Source organism: Eumetopias jubatus, unplaced genomic scaffold (assembly GCF_037043125.1).
Source record: "Eumetopias jubatus isolate StellerSeaLion01/CBP00866 unplaced genomic scaffold, mEumJub1_p1.0 scaffold_1, whole genome shotgun sequence".
Lineage (NCBI taxonomy): Eukaryota > Metazoa > Chordata > Mammalia > Carnivora > Otariidae > Eumetopias > Eumetopias jubatus.
Genome location: NW_028274807.1, coordinates 119,026,376 through 119,047,656, shown reverse-complemented (window position 1 = coordinate 119,047,656; position 21,281 = coordinate 119,026,376). Strand labels below are relative to the sequence as shown.

Below are 21,281 nucleotides of genomic sequence, written 5' to 3'. Positions count from 1 at the left end.
ATGTTTACATTAACAGTACATTGAAATAAAATTTAAGTTAGTCATTCTCCATGAATAAATTAGCTGTTTTTTCCTCATTTAAAGTATTTTCTAATCTAAACTAGTATTGTAAAGTCTTTTTTTGGCTTAGAACTTTAAGATAATCAGGTGATAGCTTTGGCCTTTTTCCTCCAGAAAAATGCACATACAAACTAGACACAAAATTTTGCATATACTTTCAGTGAGTTTGTAGATCAGAGTTCATCTACAGATCTTATGAGGATAAAATTCTATAGAGTGATTAGGCTGCTCTAGGTATAAAATAGACACATTAGAAATTACATTGTTTTCAGGCCTTAAGAAATTTAACCTACTGGAATGACATTGGAGGAATAAGCTCTATTATATGAAGTTTCAATATTATGTATCAAAACCTACAGTTTTAAGCATCCATGCCTTTTGTTTTAACTATTTTGATGGATTTTTCCAAAATGTATTACATGCTTCCCTGCCTTCTAAAAAAGAATTCATTGAACGTAAGTTAACATTTTTAGATGACTTGGGGCTGTCATTGAAATATTACTTATTATGTAGTGCTTTGATTTAGTGGTGTTTTCAGAGCTGCTTAATGGGTGTGTGCAGCTGTTTACTCCCCAGCTAAATGCCTTGGACTGCTGTGCTTTTATGTTCCTGTGTTTGCTTTATACAGTTTTTCTCTATCCCCTTTATATTCAGGCTGTTACTTTAAATTTCTTGTGCTGTCAGTGAACCATAATGTAACATCCCACTCCCACCTTCATCACCCAACTCGATTTTTTACCACAAATACACTGAATGAGGATACAGGTACTGTGTTTGTTAAAATTATGTTTAAGATTAAAAGGCTGATGGAAGATTTAAGGACTTTCCTCTGTGGAGGAAATGCATGGGCTTTGGAGTCTCTGATTGTTCAAGCAAATGTTTTGCTTACTTCCTATTTCCTTGCTGTTTCTGGATAGCCAAGACTCCTAGTTAAATCTCTTGCTACACTTGCTATGTGACTTTGGTGTCTGAAAGAGTCTCTCCCAGATTTTCTATAAATGGCTCTAAATCATTGGGTCTTTCACTCTGCCTCTTACTGGACACTAGTATTCTGAACCAAGTATTTTTATTACTTAGAATCAAATAGTATGGTCTTTTCCCATTTTCCTGGAAAAGGAATTAATAGAATGTTCTCAATTTTAAGGGTTTTTCCTAAGTAAGTTGTTAAGGTTTTGATGCCTGCTTAGGTAATCACTAACAAGTAATAGTATGCAACTTATCTTCAATACAACTAGATTAATGTGTGGCAAATGAGTATTGTAGGGCACTCAGCAATCAGTCATGATTATATTGACAGTTTTTTATGAATATGTATGCTTGTGATTATGGTTTTATATTGCTATATTGCAGTGTAGTCATCTTCTATAAATAAAAGTTCTTCTAGTTGTATGCTGAAATCAAATGAGTTATTGACTTCCAGCCTCTTTAACATGTGCTCTTTTACCTTCATGCTTTTGCATATGCTATACCTAGAAATTCCTTTCTTTCCTTCTTCACCTGTGTAATTTGTTGTCCTTTTAAGCCTCAGATCAATTATCAGCTGTTTATGGAAGTCAGTTATAAGCCTCTAGCCACTTCAGTTGAGCTATTCCCTTATTCTGTTTCTTTATCACCTTAGGAATAACTCCTGTCACACCATGTAGTCCTTACTTTTGTCTGCCTCTTCTTCTAGTCTGTGAGATCCTCAATGTCAGGGACCATTTTTTACTATCTTCATTAAACCATGTCGTAAATGTTCTTAATAAATGGTGTTCTTCAAAGAGCACCATGTCTTCCAGATATATTATCATCTGAATTACTTTAAGAACCACTGCTCTAGGTTTCCGAAATTTCCACCAAGAGTACTAATAATAGGTTATTAACAGATTCATCTCTGAAATCCATTCTGTGTTCTCCAAACTTGATTAGGTATTGTCTACTCTTGGGAGACCTGATATACACAGATACATACAGCATACACAACTTCCATGTGATATCAAATGTTCCAGTTCATATAGCCTATGGACAATATAAAAGAAACTTTGATGATGTTTGAAACATAAATCTCAGTACATTTAGGTTGAATTCATTTTCACCTGCTCATACTTTTACACACTGCGTTCTGCAGCATTTTTTTCTTTGGTAGCTAAAGAACACCAATGTTGCAGTCATACATTCACTCAACAAATATTTTATTGAGTGCCTAGTATGTGCCAGATGCTGTCCTAAGCTCTAGAGAAAACAGTAGTAAACAAAACATACCAAAATTTTTGCCCTTGTGGAATTTTAAGTGATAGATGATGAACAAAAAAAGTATGTAGTATATTGGAAATGAGGTGGACAAAAATAAAGCAGAGAAAGGGAATAGAGAATGATAGGCTTATGAGGAGAGTTGCAGTATTAAAAAGTCTAGCCAGGGAGGGCTTCACTAAGAAAGTGTCATTTGAACAAAGACCTAAAGATGATAAGGGAGTGAGTCATGTGGATATTTGGGGTAATAATGATGCATAGTTAACAGCAGCCAGTACAAAGGCCGTGAAACAGAAGCATGCCTAGAGTATTCAAGAGATAAGAGAAAGCTCTTGTGGCTAAGGAGGGGAAAAAAGAGTAAAAGGGTAGTCCTAGGAACTTAGGTCAAAAAGGTCATGGAGAAGCTAGATATTTTTAGGGCTTTGTGGGCCATTCTAAAACTTCTACTCTGAGTCAAAGATGGAAAGGCATTGGAGAGCTTTAAAGAGAGGAATTACATCATTTGACTTATGTTTTAATAGGATCAACCACTCATACTACGTGGAGAATAGATTGAAGGGGGTGAGGAGACCAGTTAAGAGGCATTGTAATAGTTCAAGGGAGCAAAGATAATGGCTTGGACCGGTTGGTAGCAATGGAGGCAATAAAAGTGGATCACATTCTGTATCTTTTTTTTTTTTTAAGTTTTTATTTATTTGACAGAGAGAGAGCACAAGCCAGGGGAGTGTCAGGCAGAGGGAGAAGCAGGCTTCCTACCGAGCAGGGAACCTGATGCGGGGCTCATACCCATCACGACTTGAGCCAAAGGCAGACACTTAACGACTGCGCCGTCAGGCGCCCCTCACATTCTGGATCTTTATAAAGATAGTACTCAGGTGCTTTGCTAGAGGATCAGATATGAAGAGTGAGAAAGAGGCAAGACAAGGATAACTCCAGGGATTCGAGCTTACACGACTACACTGCTGAAGTGACCTTTTAAAAACAGACCCGGGGTTTTCATAGTGAAGGAGCGTGTACAGCCATACCTCAGAGATACGGTGGGTTTGGTTCCAGATCACAGCAATAAAGCTAATTCACAGTAAAGTGAGTCAAATGAATTTTTTGGCTTCCCAATGTATGTAAAAGTTACCTTTATGCTCTACTGTGGTCTATTAAGTGTGCAATAGCGTTATGTCTAAAAAAGACAATGCGTACCTTAATTTAAAAATACTTTGCTTAAAAAAATACCATCTTCTGAGTTTTTCAGCAAGTTGTAATCTTTTTGCTGGTGGAGAGGTCTTGCCTTGATGTTTGGCTGCTGGCTACTCAGGGTGGTAATTGCTGAAGGGTGGGTAGCTCTGGCAATTTCATAAAATGAGACAACTATGAAATTTGCCACATCAGTTGTTTTTTTCACAAATGATTTTTCTGTAGCATGTGATGCTGTTTGATAGCATTTTACCCACAGTAGAACTTCTTTCAAAATCCGAGTCAGGGGCACCTGGGTGGCTCAGTCATTAGGCGACTGCCTTTGGCTCAGGTCATAGTCCCGGGGTCCTGGGATGGAGCCCCGCATCGGGCTCCCTGCTCAGCAGGAGGCCTGCTTCTCCCTCTCCCACTCCCCCTGCTTGTGTTCCCTCTCTCGCTGTGTCTCTGTCAAATAAATAAAATCTTTTTTTTTTAAGATTTTATTTATTTATTTATTTGAGAGAGCGAGAATGAGAGAGAGAGAGAGAGCACATGAGAGGGGGGAGGGTCAGAGGGAGAAGCAGACGCCCTGCTGAGCAGGGAGCCCGATGTGGGACTCAATCCCGGGACTCCAGGATCATGACCTGAGCCGAAGGCAGTCGCTTAACCAACTGAGCCACCCAGGCGCCCCCAAATAAATAAAATCTTTAAAAAAAAAAAAATCCAAGTCCATCCTCTCAAACTCTTCCACTGCTTTATTAATTAAGTTTAGATAATGCTCTAAGTCCTGTTGTCATTTTACTAGTCTTCACAAGAGTAGATTCCATTTCAAGAACTACTTTCTTGGGGCGCCTGGGTGGCTCAGTTGGTTAGGCGACTGCCTTCAGCTCAGGTCATGATCCTAAAGTCCTGGGATCGAGTCCCGCATCGGGCTCCCTGCTCAGCAGGGAGTCTGCTTCTTCCTCTGACCCTCCCCCCTCTCATGCTCTCTCTCTCTCATTCTGTCTCAAATAAATAAATAAAATCTTTAAAAAAAAAACTACGTTCTTTGCTCATCCGTAATAAGACTCCTTATCCATTAAACTTTTACCTTGAAATTACAGTAGGTCAGTCACATCTTCAGGCTCCACTTCTAACTCTAGTTCTCGTGTTCCTTCCAACACATCTGCAGTTACTTCCTCCACTGAAGTCTTAAACCACTCAAAGTTATCAAGGAGGGCTAGAATCAACTTTCTTCCAAACTCCTGTTAATGTTGATATTTTGACTTCTTAAAAATTACAAATGTTCTTAATGGCATCTAGAATGGTAAATCCTTTCCAGAAGGTTTCAGTTATGTTGCTCAGATCCTTCAGAGGAACCAGCATCTGTGGCAGCTATAGCCTTATGAAATGTTAACTGTTAAGACTTTAAAGTCAAAATTACTCCTTGATCCATGGGCTACAGAATGGATGTTGTGTTAGCAGGCACGAAAACAACACTAATCTCGTTGTATATCCTCATCAGAGCACTTGGGTGACTGGGTACATTGTCAGGAGCCTTAATATTTTGAAAGGAATGTCTTTTTCTGAGCAGTAAGTCTGAACAGTTGGCTTAAAATATAGACTACATTATGTTGTAAACAGATGTGCTGTCATCCAGGCTTTGTTCCAATTATAGAGCACAGGCAGAGTAGATTTAGCATAATTTTTAAGGGCCTTAGGATTTTTAGAATGTAAATGAGCATTGGCTTCAACTTAAAGTCAGCTACATATGTTCCTAACAAGAGAGCCTGTCCTTTAAGGCTTTGAAGCCTTGAAGCCAGGCATTGACTTCTCTCTAGTTGTGAAAGTCCTAGATGGCATCTTCTTCCAGTATAAGACTTTTATCTACATGGAATATCTGTTGTTTAGTATAGCCACCTTTATCAATTATCTTAGCTAGATCTTCTAAATAACTTGCTGCAGCTTCTACGTCAGCACTTGCTGCTTCACTCTGTACTTTTGTGCTATGGAGAAGCACAAGCTTCTTTCCTTCTTTTTCTGCTAGCTTCAAACTTCTTGTGCAGCTTCCTCACTTCTGTTAGCCTTGATAGAATTGAAGAGAGTTAGGGCCTTGCTCTAGATTAGGCTTTGGCTTAAGGAAATGTTGTAGCTGGTGTGATCATCTGTTCTGACTACTAAAACTGTCTCCATATCAGCAATAAGGCTGTTTCAGTTTCTTATCATTCATGTGTTCCCCTGGAGTCACACTTTTAATTTCCTTCAAGAGCTTTTCTGTTGCATTCACACCTTGGCTGTTTGGCACAAGAAGGCCTAGCTTTTGGCCTGTCTTGGCTTTTGACATTCCTTCCTCACTAAGCTTAATAATTTCTAGCTTTTGATTCAAAGTGAGATGTACAACTCTCCCTTCCACTTGAACACTTAGAGGCGATGGTAGGGTTATTAATTGGCCTAATTTCAGTATTGTTGTGTCTCAGAGAATAGGGAGGACCAAGGAGAGGGAGAGACATGGGAGAATGGCTCGTTGGTAGAACATTCAGAACACACACAACATTTATCAATTAAGTTTGCTGTCTTATATGGGCATAATTCATGGTACCCCAGAAGAATTAGAGTAGTAATATCAAAGATCACTAATCACCATAACAAATATAATAATGGAAAGTTTGAAATATTGTGAGAATTACCAAAATGTGACACAGACACAAAAAGAGCAAATGCTGTTGGAAAAATGGTACCAATAGACTTGCTTGATGCAGGGTTACCACAGGCCTTCGATTTATAAAAAAACACAGTATCTGTGAAGTGCAATAAAGCAACACACAATAAAATGCAGTGTGTCAGTATTAGACTAATTCTTTCATAGATAACATAGATTAGTAGAAATTATCCAATTAACTTGGAAGACTATATAGGACAACTCTGAGGGATTTGACCCTCAAAAATGGGAGACATGCTGGAATATTATTATATGGCTTTTCTCTCTGAAGGCACTCCTAACCTGTGCAGTGTGAGATGGCTGAAATTCAAGTAGGAAGCCACAGTTTTATTGGCTTGAGGTACTAGAAGATACAGTTAAAGAGGAGCTGGAAATTGAGGAGAAAAGAGGATGAGCCTTCCAATGTGTATATGAACTCCCTGGGAATCCTTGGCTGACTCTTCACCTGCGTATGCAAGGGGGAAGTGCAAAGAAGCTACTAAAAAGTAGTATCGGGAAAGACTTAAAAAGATGATCCGAAATTTCAATTCCTTTTCTCCCCAGGAGAAACATTTTGGAATTTTAGAAGGGCTTAATGAACACCCTGGGGTTTTCATTGAAATAGCAAAAAGGCAGTGACTCAGCAGTAAAGACTGTCCTAAGATTAAGGTATAAAACCAGGTCTCAGAGTGATTTAACTAATGTCATTGTTCAAGGGAAGGTAACTGAATCCAGTCTCTACAGTGTGTCATTCCTTAGGTCCAGTATACAATGAAACATTAACAAGTTTGAGAAGAAACAGTAAAATAGGACATACAGACATGAACAGATGAAATTTCTGTTCATCTTTTTTACAAGTATTACAAGTACTTGAAGGACTTACTGTAAAAGATAGTCATGAGTAAAGAAACGAAGGATTTCAGCAAAAGAAACACTCGAAACTATTAAAAGGAATCAAATGGAAATCCAAAAGTGCAATATTTTCAACTGAAATATTAAAGAAAAGTTCAGGGAACTTGAAGATAGATTAGTAGAAATTATCCAATCTGGGAACACAGAGAAAAAAGACTAGGAGAGAAAACAAACAAACAAACAATAGAACCTCAGTGGCTTTTGGAACAATATCAGACAGCCTAACATGTGCCTGGTTGGTGTCAGAAGGAGAGTAAAGAGTAGAGCAGAAAAAATATTTAAAGAAATAATGGCCTCAGATGTGGTGAAAAACATTATTTTACAGATCTAAGAAACTCAGTGACCTCCAAGTGTGATAAATACAAAGAAAATCACACTTAGACATATATAATTAAATTAAACCAAAGAGATACAGAAAAATCTCAAAAGCGGAAGAACAGAAGACAAATTGCATACAGGAGAACAACAATACACTTGACAGCTAACTTCTCATAAGAAGCAACCAAAGCAAAAAGACAATAGAATGACCTCTTTAAAATGCTGAGGAAAATAAAACGCTCAACCTAGAATTCTAGTGAAAATTTACTTTAAAAATGAAAATATCCTTTAGGTAAATGAAAGCTGGGAGACTCCATTGCAAACAGGTTTTCACTGTAGGAATGCTAAAGGAAATTCTTCAGGCTGAAGTGAAATAACACCAGATGGAAACTTAGATCAACAGGAAGGAATGAAGAACACTGGAAATGGTAAATATGTAGGTAAATGTAAGAATGTCTTTTCTCTCATTTTCCTTAAAAAGCAACTGTTTAATAAGCAAAATTTGTAACATTGAATTGCACAGTTCATAATAAATGTAGATGCAAAATACAGGACTGGAGTAAATTATTTGCAAAGCCCTTATATTTTATGTGAAGTGACACAATAATTTTAATTTTTTAATTTTAAGTAGACCATAATCAGGGCTATATACTATAATCGCTAGAACAAAAACATTTTTAGGGAAAAAAGTATAGCCCATCCCCTCTCCTTTACCCAAAAAGTAAATAAATAAATACGGCAGGAGGGGAAGAACAGAGGAGCAAAAATCAGATGCAATAAATAGGAAACAAAATGTAACAAGAAATAGCAAAATGATAGCTTAAACACAGTCATATCAATAAATAAAGAGAACATCATATCCAAGATCAGGAGCAAAGCAAGGATTATCTACTTAGATCATTTCTACTCAACATTGTCCTGGAGGTGGTAATGTAATAAGGCCAAAAAAGGGGGAGGAGAAGGCATATGTAGAATATCCTAAGGAATCTTCAAAACAAGTACTTGAACCAATAAATGAATTTAGTGAGGCCATGGAATACATGATTGATATATACAAATCAACTGTATTTCTATACACTGGAAGGAAATGGTTAGAAAATGAAATTTTTAAAATACCATTTACAGTGCCCCCCCCAAAATAATTAAGAATAAATTAACCAGTGAAGTACAAGGCTTCTGCCCTGAAAACTATAGAACAGTGTTAAGATAAAATAAGGAAGGCATAAAAGGCGTACATCATGTTTTTGGATTTGAAAATTCAGTATTTTTTAAGAAGTCATTTCTCAAACTTCTCAAATTTATCCTGATTTTAACACAGTCCTACTTCAAATCCCAGAAAGCTTTTTTTGTTATATTCACAAAGTTGTAAGATCACTAGTTCCAGGACATTTTCTCACCCCAGAAAGAAGCCCTCTGCCCATTAGCAGTCACTCTCCACTCCTCCATTCTCCTAGCTCCTAACAACCATCTATTTACTTTCTATGTCTGTGGATTTGCCTGTGCTGGGCATTTCCTATAAATGGACTCATATAAAATATATAACTTTTTTTCTGTTTGAGAATCTTTTTATTGTTATGTTAATCACCATAGATTACATCATTAGTTTTTGATGTAGTGTTCCATGATTCATTGTTTGTGCATAAAACCCAGAAAAATATATAACCTTTTAAGAGTGGCTTCTTTCTCTTAGCATAATGTCTTCCAAGCTCATCCGTGATATAGCCTGAGTCAGTACTTTATTCCTTTTATGGCTGAATAATATTACATTGTATGGATATAAGCCAGATCTTGTTTATCCATTCAAAAGTTGGACAGATTGTTTCCAGTTTTTTCCTATTGTGAATGATTCTGCTCTGAATATTCCTGTATAAGCTTTTGTGGATATAATGTTTTTTGGTTCTTTTGGGTATATACGCCTAGGGATGGAATTGATGAGTCATATGGTAACTCTAGGTTCAACTTTTTGAAGAGGTCATAGAAATTTTAACTGAAACTGGGTTTCGTTCATCTTTTTTTAAGATTTTATTTATTTATTTGACACAGAGACAGCCTAAGCAGGGGGAGCTGCAGGCAGGGGGAGGGAGAAGCAGGCTCTCTGCTGAGCAGAGAGCCTGATGCGGGGCTCAAACTCAGGACCCTGGGATCATGACCTGAGCCGAAGGCAGACGCTTAATGACTGAGCCAGCCAGGCGCCCCTTAAGGGGAAATTTAATGCACTCACATTTATTGTGATTACTATGATTACTGCTTTGTTTTGTATTCTCTATTTACTAGGCTTTTTTGTTCATTAGGTTTATTTTTCCTTTCCTGCCTTTTTTTGGAATAATCAAGCCCTTGATTGCATGCTTTCTCCCCCTCCGTCCCCCACCCCGTGAGAGAATTTGGGCATCCTATTTGTACTCTAAGATTGTTAACAAATTTAAACTTAGATGTTTAACTTAATGTCTACAGTAAGTCAAAGTCCCCATTCACTTAGGAAAAGGATAATAGGTTGCTTTCAATTTATTTCCCAAGCATCTCCATAATGAAGTCATATGGAACTGTTAAGACTAGATTTTCTTTTTCTTTTGCCTTCTTACATTATTCTTTCATGATTTTCTATCCATATTTGTCAGTTTTGCTGATTTCTTTGCTCAGCACTATTTCTTACATATTTGCCTTTTCCTGCATTTATTACTTATTTTGCAGGAGTGCTTCCTCAAAGAATTATTTCAGTAGGCTTTATGACTGGTATATTTTCTGAGTCCATGCATAGTTTTTTAAAAAAGTCTATTTCACCCTTACTCTTGAATGATAGACAATTTAAAATCATTTTCCCTGAGAACTTTGAAGATGGTTTGCTAGTTTCCTTTGTTGCTGGTGAGAATCTTGATGTCAGTCTGATTGTGTCTTGATTCCTCTCCCTAGTAACTCTTATTTTTTTTTTTCCTAGTAACTCTTATTTTTCTTTAGCCTTCAAGTTCTAGTATTTTACTCCCCAGTGTGAGGTTATGGACTTTTTCCTTCCATGCTGCTCAGCACTTGTTGGATCCTTTCAGTCTGGAGATTCCTCTTTTTTTTTTTTTTAATCTCTGGGACATTTTCATTGGTCATTTTCTCCTGAACACTCTTTCTGGTCTGTTTCTGGAATTCTTATTAGGTATTGAAATTTATACATCCATCCGTCATGGCTCTTAACTTTTTTAACTTTCTGTTTCTTTGTCCTTTTGTACTGTATTTTTGGAGAGTCCTCAGTAAAATCTAATCACCTTGCAATTCATTCCAGTTAACACTAGTAACTGTGAAGGTAACTCTGATGACATCATGATAGTATATGTGCCTGGAAGCAATATACTTTCTCTACATATGCTATGTTATAATTTGCCCAGAAATGAACAAATACAGCAGTTCTAGGGTATGTGATTGCTGTGTGTGTTAAACAAATCTAAAGATAGAAACTTCCTGCAAAATTACTAAATTCTCTGGAATCTCTGTGGTGCTACTCCATGTAGATCAGTACCCATAGGTACTTCATTGTATCCTTCATTTCCTCAAAGTTTACCCTCTTTGTTGTGTCTGTGTCTCAGGGTGCTGATTTCCCTCATCGTTTGGTGATCTTTTTGGCAATTTGCTCATCTGTGTGTTTTTACACTCTGTTCACCTGCTTGAGTGTTCGGTAGCTTACTGCCAGTGGTTGTGAGGGAGGTACAGGACAGGCTGCCGAGGGGCAAACCTGCTGCTCGTCTTCTGGTGTGCGTGCTCTCCTTCCCTCCTGAGGGCCAGCGACTACCTGTGACGGGCACCGCTCTGCCACCCCAGTAGGCACCATTGCTGCTTAGCCTGGGAAACAAACCTCTGTTGACTGCCGCTTGGGACAAGCTGAGGCAGCTGACCTGTTAATCATCCTGATTGTGTGTGTGTGTGTGTGTGTGTGTGTGTGTGTGTGTGTGTGTGTGTGTCCGTGTGTCCGTCCGTCCGTCCCCATTCCCCGGCTGTCTGTGTCCAATGACTCTGGCTTGAAGCTGTCTTCTAACTACTACTTTTGCAGATGTCTTTTCCTACATGTGGTTCGGGCTGTGGCTTCCTTCAGTTTACTCTCTCCTCCCCCCGCTGCCATAAATTTGATCTTGTCTGCTTCCAGGATACTGGTGATAGTCTTATTTTCTCATGCACTTAGGATTTGTATTTGTTGAATTTAAATGTTGTTTCCTGAGAAAAGTTTTCCCTAACCATCTAATTTAAAGGAACTTCCCAGCTACTTTCTATTATATCACCTTAGGTTATTTTCATTATAACATCTATGTCTACCTAATATTTGTCTTTTGTCAGTCTTTCCAGACTGAAATGCATACTTCATTAGGGGCCTTTTTTGTTCTGTTTACTGCTGTATCCCAGGTGGTTAGAAGAGTGTCTGGTATATACTAGACATTAAATGTATGATAGTTTAATTAAGTAACTTTATCTTTTCTAAAAAATTATACATCAGATCTGCTTGAATTACACAAATTTTAGATTTTATACCAGCAGCCGGGCTTAACAAATATTTTGGGTTAACCTGTCTGTTCAAGACCCAAAACATTTACTAACCAAATAATTGTCTTTGACCAGAAAGCTGTACATTAACCCATGGACCAGTATGAACATCGAGTTCTTAACTTCCAGCGCTTCAGTATACGTGTCATTAAACTCTGCTTTAAACTCTGGGAGAATTAAAGCAAAGCTTCGATTTTTCTGAGAACATTACAAAATGACCAGGAAAAGCCATAATTATATTTGCTTATAGTTTCTATGATGTGAGATATAGTCTATTCTCAGGTAAATTGTAAATCAAAATGCGTCATATCATCATGCCATATTACAGTGGAGTTCCTTTAAAAGGCAAACTCAAATTTCCAAATTCTTAAATTAGGTGTAAATGATTCACTCTACCAAATAAAATGTTTACTCTTGTTCCCTATATCTCTTAGAGTAAATTTGGTAGTTCTAGTCATCTGTTCAGCCAATATATGATAGTAATAAACAACTTTTCAATTTTAAATCTTGTTTTCAGGGTCAATCCCTTAAATATTAGACTGTTAAAACAGAAAAATCCGCTTAGCAGTCTGATTCACCCCTTACGTGAGAACTCCCTGAAAGAAAATTACATGTCTGGGCAAGATTGACCAGGCCTCTACTGCTAAGTATATTATTTTTTCAGTTCCCATGTAATTGTTACAAAATATAACAACATTCTAGTTTTCTATATCAAGATCAAATTTATTCCCATATTTTTCTTTAAAAATGTTTTAAATTTTCTATTGAAAAAGGTAAAGAGAAAGTAACTTACAGAAAACAAGCAAAATTCATCTGTTCCATAAAACAAAAGAATGCTTATATGTATATCTTTAGGAAATCTTTAGGTTACTTACATTTCTACTGTGAAGAGGATGAGCTTAAACCTTATGTAATTAACCTCATAATTCTGATGGAAATCATTTTAATTTTGTTCTACTTCTTTTATTATTTAGGCAAAGATGCAATTTACACAATTCCAGTGAAAAACATTCTTGCTGTGGAAAAACTGGAAGAGAGCTCTTTCAATAAGAAAAATGTAAGTTACATGAATAATCACTTAAAGCTTTTTAAATTGCACATATTACTTGATTGAAAATTTTCAAGGTTGTTTTGTATTTGCCATTAATCATTACTATTTTAATTGTTGGCTAGAACTGTCTTAAAATTGTCCATTATTTTTCCTGAAACTAACATTGTGTCTCCATTATACTCAAATAAAATTTTTTTTAAATAAAATGTTTAAAAATAAAATTGTCCATTGTTATTGATGCCTTATATAGTCTGCCTAGCCTATTAAGTTAAAGGTACTTTTCTCAGTACTTCTCTAATCTGACCTTTCAACTTGACATTCAAGTCTTTAATAATATAGTCCCAGCCAGTCTGTGCAATCTTATGTACTGTATACTCAAAGCAATCAGGGTGATTTCCTGTTTCTCTGTATTCTCCCACTGCTTTTCCCTTACTCATACTTTTTCCTCCATCTGCAGTTCCCTCCCTTCATTCCTATTTATATGATAGTCCATTCTTTGGACATGTGTGACTTCTAAAAATTATATTCTGTTGTACTTAGTACCATGTGACTCAGATTGTCCTTGGAACTAATTTACTTGAAAAGTAACAATTTGTAAGATACCTGAGCAGCAGTTATCTAGCCAAGCAAACTATTTTTCTCTTATTATACCTTTTTCTGTTTGTACTGTGTTGGTTTTTAGACTCTGTTACTAACTTTTTATCTTAATTGCCTATGAAGATGTTCCAAGTAATACATATGGAGAAACCACTCTATGTCCAGGCAAATAATTGTGTAGAAGCTAATGAATGGATAGACGTACTCTGCAGGGTGAGCCGATGCAATCAGAACAGGCTCAGCTTTTATCACCCCTCTGCATATCTCAACGGAAACTGGCTCTGCTGTCTGGAGACCAGTGAGAACGCTCTCGGCTGCAAGCCATGTACTGCGTAAGTTTCTTTCTGATTAAAAAAAGCAGTGTGGTATATCAATAGAATGAAATATTATCAGCCATAAAATGGAATAAAGTATTGATACATGCTGCAACATGGGTGGACCTTGAAAAATGCCAAGTGAAAGAAGCCAGAAACAGGCCATATACTATATGATGACTTTTATAAAAAATATCCAGAATACGTAAATTTATAGACAGAAAGTAGATTGGTGGTTGTGATGGCCTGGAGGGAGGAAGGTTTGGGGAGTGCTAATGGATACAGGGTTTCTTCTTGGGGTGATGAAAATGTTCTCAAATAAATAGTGGTTGGCACAAGTCAAAAAAAGTGAGGTGGGGGCGAGCAATGTCGGAAGTAGATGCATAAGCCTGAGCAAGGAAGAACTTTGCATTCTCTTTCTAATTGTATGGAATAGCCATTGTAGCCCTATGGACTTAAGAAGTAATGTATTGCTTTTGTGCTGAAGTATAGGTGTTATGAAAATGATTTCTCTTTAGATTGGATTTTGGATTAGAGTGCTAGAATGACCAAAACTCTCTTGGCCCCATTTTATTGTCAAATGAGACTAGATTTCTGAGTTTCCTCCTGCAAAGTTCTGAGGTTCTGCTTTTTAATCTCAAGTCACCAAAAGTCTTTGGCATGTTAACAAAATGAAATTTTTCAATGTCTTTAATTTCATTTTTATCATAGAGGTGTCCCTGCAGACATCCAAATAGATATTGATGAAGACAGAGAAACAGAAAGAATTTATTCCCTTTTTACCCTCAGTTTACTTAAGCTGCAGAAAATGGAAGGTAAATATACAATTAAAATATTTTTATATAACCATGATCCTTTGTTACCAATTCCTGAAGTAATTGCTTTGGCATTATCTTAAAGTTGAAAATACTCGTAGCTTTACCAAAATGTTGCTTATGTGGACATTGATTAAACTCCCAAAGGGGCATTTTTCACAGATACTCACAAAGATACTTTTTTTGCATAAATGGGCTGTTCGTAATTAATAAAATGAAAGTATGTGGGTTATCTGTGCATTTCCAGGGGAAGTCTTCCCAGCTTGAGACACTCAGAAAGTTCTTATGTATACTAAAAATTACATTTATGGAATTAGTTTTCTGATAAGAGATTTTACTGCTCCTTTTAGAGGCTTGTGGAACTATAGCAGTCTACCAAGGACCACAGAAAGAGCCTGATGATTATTCTAACTTTGTAATTGAGGATTCTGTAACAACCTTTAAGACAATTCAGCAAATTAAAAGCATCATAGAGAAGCTAGATGAACCTCATGAACAGTATAGGAAGAAAAGATCAAGTAGTGCAAAATATGGGAGCAAGTAAGTATTCTTAAGATTCTTTAAACGTATTTGTAAACATCGTGTGAGATTCCAACTACTACTCTTTACTCACACTGATATGCAGACTTCCTGCTTACCTTCATCTTTCAAGACCGAGCTCAGAACCTTTCTCTTGTGAAAAAGTTCCCCTGGCCACTCACACAGTGGTCTTTGTCTTTGCAGTTCTGCTATTGTTTCGTTATATTGGTGCTGTACTTGATCGCCACTTTTAATGTTCACATTATTTCGTTAAGTCAAATACGTAGTAGCTTTTGTTCTTGTTTTGTTTTTACCCTTACTTTTCCATCTTAATATCTTCCACAGTGCCTTATACATACTAAGTACTGAAAAAAAAATCACCTGTGAAAATGCTACAAGTACTTTATAGTTGATTCTTTGAACCCATCTCAGATGTAGGTGACTATTACAGTGGAAAACAGCAGCAATGTCTAACACTTTATTAGGAGCTTAGTCCACCACCAGGCACTGTACCTATTTTACATCATATTATGTAGCGTGTTTTTAGAATCCCCACTGAGGTGGCTTAACCAATAGGAAAAGTTTTATTTTAATTTATTTTTTTTAAGATTTTATTTACTTATTATTTGAGAGAGAGAGCACGAGCTGCAGGGTAGGGCAGAGGGAGAGGGAGAAGCAAACTCACTGAGCACAGAGCCTGATGCGGGGCTCGATCCCAGGGCTCTGAGATCATGACCCAAGCCGAAGGCAGCTGAGCCATCCAGGCGCCCCACAAGAGGAAATTTTTTAATCTCACAAATTAAGTCCTAACTTCCATAGTTGGTTGGTCCAGCAACTCAATATTGTTATCAAGGACCATCCAGCTACTTACCCGTCCTCAACAAGATGATTTCTGTCTTCCTAAGGTTTGTCCCTTCATGGTCATGGATGAGCTGCAACAGTTCACTATTTTTATATAATAGTATCCAGAGGCAGAAAGACATTATTTCCTTCTCACTAAGAGAAAAGAACCTTATCTAAAGTTACCCCCAGCTTTCCCTGGAACATGGGGCTGCACAGTATCAGCACTAGGATCAGAGTTCTGTTTGCACAGAGGTGAATAGGGAGGGGATCGTTCTTAGTCCACAGTGTACACTGTCTCATTCATCCTCACATCAGTCCAACATGGTTATATTCCTATTTTACAGCTAGAGAAACTGAGGCTCACAGATGTTAAGTGCTTTGTTCAAGGTCATACAGTTGATTAGTGAGGGGCTTTGAATACTGGCCCCACTGTTTTAAGCGTTCTTTAAAAATAATGTGATTATTGGGGCACCTAGGTGGCTCAGTCAGTCGAGCATCTGACTCTTGGTTTCAGCTCATGATCTCAAGATTGTAGATTGAGGGGAACCCCCTCCCCAGGCTCTGCTCTGGGCAAGGAGTGTGCTTGGGATTCTCTCTCCCCATCACTCTTTGCCCCTCCCCACTCTCTCTCTTTAAAAAATGTGATTATTAATTATATTTGTGGTTTATGAACAATAAAAATCAGTTTGACAGATGTGTGTTCTCCCCAGATAGAAAAAGGTTATTGTAACCATCCGAATCCTGTCTTCTCGACATTAGTGTAATGGGTTCTCTTCCAGCAGTGCTAATATAGTTTTCCTGGAGTCCCCAGAAATTTCCATTTGAGGTCCTAGCCAGTGCTTGACCACTCTTCTTAAATAGTACCTATCCCCCACCCCTGACCACCCTACCTTTTCTCACCTTTATTTTTCTCCATTAAAAAATATCAGTCTTGGTTCACTGAATGGCTCAGTCTGTTGGGTGTCTGCCTTCGGCTCAGGTCATGATATCGGAGTCCTGGGATCGGGCCCCACGTCGGGCTCCCTGCTCAGCAGAGAGCCTGCTTCTCCCTCTGCCCTTCACCTCACTTGTACTTTCTCTCTCTCAAATAAATAAATAAAATCTTTAAAAAAAAAAAATATATATATATATATCAGTCTCTTGGGGTGCCCGGGATGGCTCGGTAGGTTGAGTGTCCAGCTCTTGATTTCCACTTGAGTTGTGAGATCAAGCCCTACCCCTGTCTCCCCACTCAGTGAGAGTCTGCTTCTCTCCTCTGCCCTTCCCTCTAAGCACACAGGTGCTCATGCTCCCTCTCCCCTCCACCAATAAATAAATAAATCTTAAAAGAAAATCAGTCTATCTTGTACTAGTTTCCTTGTTCATTTTACTTTCCCTGTAACAGAAAGTAAGCTCCGTGAGAGCAAGGTTTTGTCTATTTTGTTCACTGCTGTATCCACAGCTTCTAAAATAGTGCCTAACATTTAATGATCAGTAAATACTTGTTGAGTTAATGAAATAAGACTAGACATGAGAGAGATGCCTGGCTGGCTCAGTCGGTCCTGGGTCCTGGGATCGAGTCCCACATCGGGCTCCTTGCTCAGCAGGGAACCTGCTTCTCCCTCTGCCTGCCATTCCCCCTGCTTGTGTTCTCACTCTCTGACAAATAAATAAATAAAATCGTAAAAAAAAAAAAAAAAGACTTGAGAGATTATCAAGGGAAAATTACAAATACTTAATGGATACTGTGAGATAATTTGTCACTTTTTAAAATGTTATATATCTATCTTTTGAAAAATGGTTTTCTTTTATTTTCTAGGGAAAATCCAATTGTAGGAAAAACATCTTAGAGTATGACCAACTGATTCAGAAGAACTGGAAAATACTATTTTTGTTGGAGTTTTTCAATTCATTGTTTATTTTGTTCCTGGTATTTAAGAATGAACATTGGCTTCAGTGTCACCTATATTCACATTGTATTTAATATTTAATAATTGAAAGTAACTGGGAATCCTGCTATTGATGCATTACTAGAGAATTTGAAATTCAAGATTCCCTTTGTATCTTTTATGTCAAAAGCCATGTGTCTGCAGCTTCTTTTTAATAGAATCTTCCTAAAGAAGCTTTATAACAAAAGGAGAACTCCTCCATAACAAGAAACCATCTCTTCCTGTGACACTCCATGTTCTGTGGACTTTTCACTACCATTAGTGCCTGCTCTATACTGCCAATATTGTGTTTTACTAGAAAATCCAGTCCATGACAATTCAGAGCTTTCCATTTAGTTCATCAGACCCTCCCTCTTCAAAAAAGAAAAAAAAAGATTTTCCTTTCGTCTGTTAGTCATTACAGATTACAGTAGGGACTTTTGAAAACTGCCAGAGCATCCTTGAAGGTTGGTAGCTCCTTTTGCCTATTTAAAGATGTAAACAGAACTCAGGAGGAATCAGGGAACATATACTGTTGTGCGCATCTTGTTTACATTTGGGATGAGTGATGGCAGATGAAATACAGTGAGACCACTAAATTTTTTTTCATTGTTTTAAATATCAGGTACTCATTTTCTTGATTTGAAAGTTCAAGTTAACGTGACTTGTAAGGACATCTCTTCTGAAAAAGAAGAGACAGTAGTCGGTGAAAGAAGGTGGTGGAAGAATCACTTGACTTCACCTGTTATTATAAGGGCCACCGTGAGGATGCCCTCCTCCTAGTGTGAGGGTGAGAGCTAACTAGAAAACAGTCACTTGGCGCACTTTAATAATCTGGCTGCCCCAGATTATACTTTAGATACTCTGTGGTATCTAATCTTTATGATCAGTTGAATGATCAGTGTTTAAGTCTAGAAATAGTGCTTTCCTGAAAATGTTTATATTTCATTGCTGTTTTCTTATTTCCTGCTAGCCAAATGGAGTTTGGGCAAGCAACTGTTTGAATCCTGTTTTTCCCTAATAATTTACTTTTATCCTCAAAACCGTTATTGTAAATAAGCAGTCGAAGCAAGTTGCCTCCTTGAAGTTAAGAGGGATACACATTGCTTCATCAGTATTAAAAACCATGGTACTCTTATTTTGTCTTTTAAAATTTAAAACATTTTCTAAATGTGGTACTTTGAACCTTGGAGTATTTACATATTTCTGTTTAAAACTGTGACTTATTAATGTAAGTCTAGCTAGTAGTGCTTTTTTTGTTTTCCTGACCATAAGCTATATATCAGGATACACTTTGCCAATTTTGTTATTGGTGAGTAATTGTTTTTAAATTATATTGTTACTAGGGAATTTTTTTAAAGACCATTGGCACACAATCAGAGTTCCAGAAATGATTATAACTGAGCAATGTATTTCTCTAAACGACTTGTGAAAATCAATTGGTTTTATTTAAGAATCGGTCCTAGTCTCCATTATGGTAGGTTTATTCCTGCCCACTTTAAAGACAAGTTTGAAAGACTCCTTTAAATTTTATGAGCTTGTGTATTCCATAAATTACACTGATTTATAAATGTGAAAGAATTTAACCATTTAATAAATTTCTCATTGCTGAATTTCATTCAGATTGAAATTTCCTTTTAAGAGTCTCTGAGATGTCTACCTGAAAAGGACATGTGAGCATTGCCAAGTACCACATTCTTTAGTGGCTGTTTTAGCCCTCTGCTTTTCTTCAAGGCAAAAGAAATATTTTTTAAGTATTTCTAATATCAAATCCCCAATCATGACTGCCTTTAAAGATCATGGCATTGTCAAAGGGGCCAAGGCTGTGTGAATACATAACTCTGAATTTGAACGGAAGAGTTTAGTCATATAGTTATTTTCTTCACATGACACTTTTAAACAGCCTATTTGACTGGAATTAACCAGCTTGGCACAGCCAAAAAGAAGTAATGTGAAATTAATCTTCTTTGAAAGTCTACTGAAATAAGAGACCGTGTCAGTAGGACCCTACAATAACCTAGGTACTTGCTTCCAAGGGCCTCATTCCTCTACTGTTATACTTACGAGTACTTTGATTTTTGCTACCAGATCTGCTTTCTCTGCCTTTTCCACACTTGAAAAAAAATACATGGCAGCTCACTTCACCCTGAAAACCTGAAAATGCTTAGAAGGAGAGAAAAGGATGATTTAAAAACTCTTGCCATAAATGCCAGTTCTGGTTCTTAGTTTAGCCATTTCCATCAGTTGTAGTTGTGGTGATCTATTCTTGTTATTGTTTGTTGTGTTTTTTTTTTAGTTTGGTTTTTTAATATTCATTTACTAAGATGATGGCAATAGCTAAGTTTTTTACCCCCAGGAATATAATTTATCAAATTGAATGATTTTATTTGCCAAAGAAATATGTTTATAATGTCACGGGTAATGGTTAAATGTCAAAACTAGATTTTCCTTATTATTAAAAAAAAAAGGCGATGAATGATGTGGCTTTTGTTTGTTTCTGAAGCCTAATTTCATTCATTTATCAGAAAGGTTCATTCATGCCAGGTTTTAGAAAACAGATTTTTTTCCTTTTTTTTTTTTTTTTAAGTAAAAGCACCTTTAATTTGTTTTAACGGTACATCCTGTAATGACAATTCTATAAAAAGCCTTTTAGGTGTCCTTACAGTATGCGAAAAATACAGGACTCATTCTAGAGTTAAATTACCTGTCTTGACCGATATTATCTGCTTCCGTTTTTATTAACTTGGAAATTAATATGTTGCTAGTAAATATTGGTTTTTACAGTGTCCAATTTGAATATGTAAGTTATCAAAACTTAATGTAGTTAAGAATTTGTGTAACCATGTTGTATTGTTGAGAATGTATTTTTATTTAAATTTTATTTTCTTATCAAGAGTATTATAAAAATTAAAAACTTTTGTAACTGTCGCTTGGAAATAACTCAAATAAATTACAAGAAGCCTGTCTATTCTCTGTGAGACCTTACTTTCTTACTGATTTAAGATTTCTTAAAATTATTGTACCTTGCCTATCACTAAGGGAATAGCAAACATGAGAAGTTCTCAGTAACAAAGAAGAGCAAAGCCATCTGTTTTAAAAGTGCTCAGGATTCTTTTCTTGCACTTAACTTGGCTGATTTTTGATGGACTGTGGTCCTTATTCGCTCATTCGTTCAACAGACTTGTTTTGAGGACCTCCAGTATAGAGGCACCATGCAGGATCCCTTCATTCCCGATAGCCGGGCACGTCCAGCATGCAGGATTGTATTCCACCCCTGTCCCTGTCTGGGTAAGTAGTTCAGAGCTGACTTTTTCAGCCTATCTTAGACTTTTTGAAGAATTCCATTTCTACTTTTCTCAA

General features: G+C 36.9%; 1 protein-coding gene across 2 annotated transcripts in view; it reads left to right on the top strand.

Annotated features, from left to right (window-relative positions):
- The window catches only part of RASA2 (RAS p21 protein activator 2), a 121,934-nt gene extending 101,047 nt beyond the window's left edge, over window positions 1-20,887 (top strand). For both annotated transcript variants that reach the window (XM_028099244.2, XM_028099243.2), the window contains exons 20-24: window positions 12,850-12,932; window positions 13,647-13,855; window positions 14,549-14,652; window positions 15,003-15,192; window positions 17,813-20,887. In XM_028099244.2, the coding sequence (XP_027955045.1) occupies window positions 12,850-12,932; window positions 13,647-13,855; window positions 14,549-14,652; window positions 15,003-15,192; window positions 17,813-17,843 (617 nt within the window). In that variant the 3' untranslated portion in view covers window positions 17,844-20,887. The remainder of the gene's footprint in view (window positions 1-12,849; window positions 12,933-13,646; window positions 13,856-14,548; window positions 14,653-15,002; window positions 15,193-17,812) is intronic.
- The last annotated feature ends 394 nt before the right edge of the window (window positions 20,888-21,281 follow it).